Source organism: Nyctereutes procyonoides, unplaced genomic scaffold (assembly GCF_905146905.1).
Source record: "Nyctereutes procyonoides isolate TBG_1078 unplaced genomic scaffold, NYPRO_anot_genome, whole genome shotgun sequence".
Classification (NCBI taxonomy): domain Eukaryota; kingdom Metazoa; phylum Chordata; class Mammalia; order Carnivora; family Canidae; genus Nyctereutes; species Nyctereutes procyonoides.
Window position 1 is genome coordinate 27355264 of NW_026575049.1, and position 6000 is coordinate 27361263.

General features: G+C 56.4%; 1 protein-coding gene across 2 annotated transcripts in view; it reads left to right on the forward strand.

The window, feature by feature from the left end:
* Positions 1–5438, forward strand: part of CSNK1E (casein kinase 1 epsilon) — a 33918-nt gene extending 28480 nt beyond the window's left edge. The window contains exons 9-13 of one of the 2 annotated variants that reach the window (XM_055328134.1): positions 1045–1105; positions 1888–2080; positions 2177–2316; positions 3059–3124; positions 4092–5438. In XM_055328134.1, coding sequence (XP_055184109.1) covers positions 1045–1105; positions 1888–2080; positions 2177–2316; positions 3059–3075 — 411 coding nt within the window. In that variant the 3' untranslated portion in view covers positions 3076–3124; positions 4092–5438. The remainder of the gene's footprint in view (positions 1–1044; positions 1106–1887; positions 2081–2176; positions 2317–3058; positions 3125–4091) is intronic. The other variant, XM_055328135.1, reaches the window with a different exon arrangement.
* Positions 5439–6000: the final 562 nt, after the last annotated feature.

The following is a 6000-nucleotide window of genomic DNA, read 5'->3' on the forward strand; positions in this document are numbered from 1 at the left end:
TGGACCCCACGCCAGGCACCAAGGGCTACGGACTCCTGCCAGAAGGTTTGCACCCTTGACAGAGCTTCTCTCCGTGAAGTGGCCACCTCATTCGGTGTCAGGGCCCTGGAGCCCCCAGATCCCTGGAGCTCGGGACATTGCTGTCGGCACCCACAACCCCTGTATTCCGAGGTCCACCCAGCAGGCCAGCAGGAGACTCAGTGTAGCCAAGGACAGGGGTCCGCACGACAGAGGTGGATTCTTGTGTGACTTTGATGTTGATCTTTTGTGTTTTCTGTGGGCAAATAAAAGCCAAGAAACCTCCCCGGTGTGCATTTCTTGAGGCGTTACTGGTTGGATGGAAACTTGCGTGGAGAGTAGTTCCTGCTCTGGGCTGGCCTTGACCCGAGCTTGCTGGGGTCACAGGGGCAGGGGCTCCAGCTGTCTGCTCAGTGGCTTACCCCAGGGCTGCAGCCCTCAGAGTGGACCACTTGGCTCACCAGCCTCAGTTGGCCCAGGCAAGGGATGCCCTGCCCTGCCCTGCCCACAGGGCTCTTAGCACAGGCTTGCTCTGGTCCTGCCTGGCTGAGTGGCTCGCTGCCATCCTATCAGGGCTGAGTGGAGCCTGGGGTGGCAGGGGTGGGGGGATGCGGGGACGGGGACTGGAGTCAAGAGGCAGAGCCCTGGTGGTCAGGCCTGCCTGGACAGGCTTGTGGGCGGAAGGGCCAGGGGTGTGCTTCCCAACTAACTCTTCTGGGGCTGCAGAGTAGGACTGGGCGGCAGAGGCCCGGATTCAAGCCCTGGCTCTGCCTTGAGCTGTGTGACCCCACATAGGTCATGAGAGCTCTTGGGGCCTTGATTCCTCACTAGGATTCAGGGATCATTCTGATCCCTAGCTGCCCATCTCTGGCGTTGCTTAAAGGCAAGGGTCCCCCAGCCCTCATTTCCCAAGGACAGCAGAGCCTTCTCAGCCAGTTCCCTGGGAGAGGCACAGGGTTGCAGGAGCCTGTACCCCCTGGCCCGTGAACAGGCCCCCCACTCAGCCTGCAGCTCTCTCCTCCACAGATGCGGCCCCCCTCATGCCAGCCCCCCGCCCTTCCCTGTGGACGACCCCAGGACCAACTAGGTAATGCGGCCAGGTGCCGCTCCCGTGCCATGCTCCTCTCTCTGAGCCTTTCTCCTTTCCTCCTTCACTGGGGTGGCAGCAGCTGGAGGGCAGGCCTGGGGGGCTCACGGAACCCTTCCAGCACAGCCTGCCCATTGGGCCTCTTTTTTCTCCACGGGGCATCTGGCCATTCTTCCTTGAGCTTCCCCTGAGCTCCTCTCTTGTCTCAGGGCCACCCCTGCCTGCCCCCCAGCACCTGCCAGATGTCATTGCCAGGTCCAGGGACAGGAGAAGAACAGCCTTTGATGAGGTCCTCCAGCTGTTGCTTTGGTTCAAGTCCTGGCCCTGCCTCTAGCTGTCCTTGTTACTCCTTCCCTGGGTCTCTGAACACCTGCCTTGCTTGTTTGGAAACTCGGAGGAGCTGAGGGCTTCTGAACACAGTAGGGGCCCAGGTTGGGAGCGTCGGGGAGTGCCCTTGCACACTCCGGGGCTTTGTTCTTCCCGGCTCTGCCTCTGCCCCTTGAGACCAGGGCAGAGTAACCTTGCTCTGCTTCTCAGACCCAACTACCTCCTTCCTCTGGGCGGTTGTGTGGCTCTGTTTCTCTGTCCTGTGTGATCGTGGGTCATTTCTAGGCCTCGGGCTCCTTGCCTTGTGGGGAGGAGGTTGGGCCAGAGGGTTTCTGAGCCGTGTCTTCCCCAGGTGCCCACTCGGCCTCCCTCCCCATGATCTGCCTGGCAGGAGTGCTGGATCTCAGAGCCCCCTGAGCTCTCAGGGCTGACCAGGTCTCCTCTCACCCCAACAGGGCGCGGCCCGGAACCCCGAGGATGTGGACCGGGAGCGGCGAGAACACGAGCGCGAGGAGAGGATGGGGCAGCTCCGGGGTTCCGCGACCCGGGCCCTGCCCCCTGGCCCACCCACGGGGGCCACCGCCAACCGGCTCCGCAGTGCTGCCGAGCCCACAGCTTCCACCCCAGCCTCCCGCATCCAGCAAGCTGGTGAGCAGGGACCTTGAGCGGTAGCTGGGCCTGGGAATGGGGGCGGCCGGGGACCTGGGCGCTGAGGGTGGCCTCCCCCTGCCTCCCACCCTCTAGGCAACACTTCTCCCAGGGCGATCTCACGAGTCGACAGAGAGAGGAAGGTGAGCATGAGACTACACAGGGGTGCGCCCGCCAACGTCTCATCCTCCGACCTCACTGGGCGGCAAGAGGTCTCCCGGATTTCAGCCTCACAGGTGAGCTGCACCCACGCCAACCCCACTGTACCTCACCGCTGCACTGGAGGGCCGTAGTCTGTAGGGAATCGGGCTCGAGCTTCTGTTCTTACCTCCCCGATGACTTTGGAGCAGCCCCCTTTGTTGAGCAGAAACTTGGCTTCATTTAATCTTCTGAGTGGGTTTAGCCTCACTGAGCAAAGAGGAAACTGAGGCTCAGAGAAGTAGCTTGTCCCCCAGCAGGTGGTAGAGCTGGGATCCCCCCCTTTACTACCAAGGCCCAGCCCGGGTGGGCCGCAGGGAGCTCACAGAGGAGGGACTGATGGTCCCTGCCATCGGGAAACCCCCTTCCCCTCAGGTCCTGCTCAGCACAGGATTTGAGGGATGGTCAGATTCTGCTGGTGACCCCACTTGGGGCCCTGTTTGGACTAGGAAAGTCAGGAAGGAGGAGTCTGTGGTTGCCCGGGGATGGTGTCTTGGCAGAGGTGGGCGGGAGACCTGCTTTGGTCCTTCTGCCTGAGGTGGGTGAGCCTCAGGATGGGCCACAAGCTGCGAGTCTGATGACCCCGACTTGCGGTGGGTCTAGAGCTGGCTGCTTTGCCTCTGGGCAGTGTGCTTGTCTACACAGCAGCCACGTCCTAGGGTCATTGAGATCACATACCCCTTACCTTGGCTCCAGGGGCGGTGGGGGTGGGCATGGAGCTTCACACTGCCATCATTAGCTCCTTATCCCCTCTCCACCTCTGTGCCTCTCCTCCCAAAGACAAGCGTGCCATTTGACCATCTCGGGAAGTGAGGAGGAGCCACCATCGGACCAGTATTTGCTTAGGTGAGTCAATATCTGCTGCAGAGGCAGTCCAGCCAGGCCTAGAAACACCCATGGCCCCAGGAGGAGATGTATATGTAATGGAGTGGTGGGGGGGGGAGTGGCAGGGATCCCCCAAATGCAAAGCTCCCAAAAGAATTTACCTTGGAGCTACCTGACTCAGGCTCTGAGTAGGCCCAGCCCACACCAGCTAATTTCTGCTGGAGAACCCTTCCTCTGCCCTCACTCAGGTCAGTTCTCCATCCTGCCCTACCTTGCCTTAAAACAATCTGCAAAGTTAGTTCTTAGCAGAGACAGCCCTGGGGCCCACACCCTGACAAGCTCCCCCAGGGTTTCAGTCCTGCCTCAGCCCCTGGGCTGTTAAACTGGTCATTCACACAAAGCACTTAGAATGGGGTCATGGACCTAGGAGTTTCTCTGCTATAAGAGAAGGCCCTTGGTGGCCACCATGAGCCCTCTGGCCAATGTGAACCTTGATGAGATTTCCATGGCCACATGCGGGCTTGAGGTGCTGAACAGCAGGTCTCTGCTCTGGGGCCCAGCTTGGGGAAGCAGAGGTTCTCTGGGGGTAGGTGGAGGGGACATGCTGATGAGCTCCCTGGGAAATCTGTACATTTTAGGGGGCTTCACCAGCTTGGCCTCAAACCAGGACATCCTGAGCATGATTTACTTTGCAGAAATTCATTCCACAGATAGAGCTGGGATAAAAGTAGGGCTTACCTATGTCAACTCTCAGGTCTAGGAACCAGTCCTTCTATTCTTTCTATGGGTTGGAGGTGAGGTTCTGCTTACCAGGAGGACAGAGGAGGGAGAGAGATTGTGTTCTTCCGATGAACAGGGAGCACCTGCTCTGTCCCCAGAGAGGGACCGGCTCAAAGCCTGGGGACAAGAGAGTGGGAACTGCATGTGGTCTGCGGATGGGTGGCCAGAGGCAGACGTGCACCTCATCTGTTTTCTCTCCCCCTTCTAGTGTCTTCACTGTATTTTCTTTTAAAAAACAACAACAACAACAAAAAGATGGGGAAAAAAACCACTCAAAAGAACAAAAAGAAAAAAACCCAGCATAAAACCGACGATGGATTTTGTTTCTTTTATTTTTTTCCTCTTTTTCTTTCTTTCTTTCTTTTCTTTCTTTCTTTCTTTCTTTCTTTTCTCTTTCTTTCTTTCTTTCTTTCTTTCTTTCTTTCTTTTTCTCTTTCTTTCTCTCTTTCTTTCTTTTTTTTTTTTTTTTGCCAATGGCAAGAAGATGGGATGCTTTCAGCACAGAGGATTCTTGTCCCTATGCGTTTCCCACTGTCCACAACCTTCAGGCTGCCAAATGCTCCCCAGACACTGGGCTACAGGAGTCAGACGCCATGGCCCTGCCCCAGCCAACACAGACACCGGCTGGACGGGGCTGTCTCTCTGCTGGAGATGCATCTGGTCCTCATGGGCGGGCCATCGAAAGGTGGCCCGAGGAACTGGGGGAAAGGTTTGGTTGGTGGGAGGCAGATCCCACTGAGTGCTCTTGAGCCTCAGGACCCCAGGAGACACGCACAGCCCCTACTGCCCTGAAATGACTGTGGCTGAATTCCTGCATTGGGCTTTTTCCAATGTCCCCTGAGCGTTTGGGTCTCTTCTTTGCCTCTCCAAGAAGACTTTGAGGAATGGGTGGCGAGGTGCTGGGGGCTGCGATTCTCGTGTGCGTGTGTGTCTGTGTCTGTAGCTCCCGGGCAGCGGGTGCCCCGCTCCACCTGCCAGGCCGAATTTCTATTCTCCTAACAAGGACATGGGGGTAGGCAGTGACTCCCATGTCCCTCAAGGGCAGAGGGCCCTTGCCACTCCCGACCCCCAACTGTCATCAGCCTGTGGCAGCCCCCACCTCCCCTTCTGGGTCTTAGGGCAGAATCCATGGAGACTACTTCCAGAAAGCATCCGGTTCCTGGGTTATAAATTAATTCTCCAGTCCCAAGGCACCTGGGGCCCCACCCTCCCTGGGTTCTGCCTCTTGAGGAGCAGCCTGGGGTCAGGGCTGGGCCCTGGATTTATCCACCCCTCCTAGGTAACACCCCATTTTTACTTTATTTTTGTTTGTTTTTCTCTGTGTGTGTGTATTTCCTAATTTATTTACCTCTTTTCCCCCTTTTTTTCTTTTTCTTTTTTTTTTTTAATTAAAGAGCAAAGCTTTTTATTACTTTGTAATTTAAAAAACTGAAAAAAAAAATACTGAAGAACTTTGGGGGGAATTTTGTACTTTTTTCCTGTGTAAATATTGGACTTTTTTGAGCTTTATTGTGGTTGTTAATTTGAAGTAATAAAGTAGAAAAGGATAAAGTGACATGGGCAGCCCTTGGTCCACCTCTTTGCACTGGGGGCTTCTCCCCAGCAGGCCTGGGGGGTGTGTAGCGGAGGTGACTCCCCCTGGGCATTGATCAGCACCTCCCTCGGGTTATTTTAAACCAGTGTTTGACAACAGCTGGTGCCTCATTCAAGAGCAGATTCTGACTCCAGAGGGGACTGAGGATTCTCATCCTCACAGGATCCAGGTGACCACTGGCCCAGGACCACACTGCATAGGAAGGCTCAAAGCACTCTTCACAAGTTGATCTTATTCACACAGGAATTGTGAGTGCGGCCCTATTTATCTCCCCACCTTCAGATGCAGAAACGGTGCATAAGTAAAATAACCTGCCCAAGGTCACACAGCCAGCTCTCCAGCAGTGAAACCAGGATTCAACCCTGCCGTTGGCCAGGGAGCCCTATGAGTGAAGGTCCCTGAGGCCGGTTCTGGTGCTGACTCTGCACCAGTGCCCATGGGCAGTGCTTCCTTTGGGCTAGCCTTGATAAAGGAGCAGCCCTCGGCCTTGCATTCCTGTGTCTCATTGGCTTCAAGAAGAACC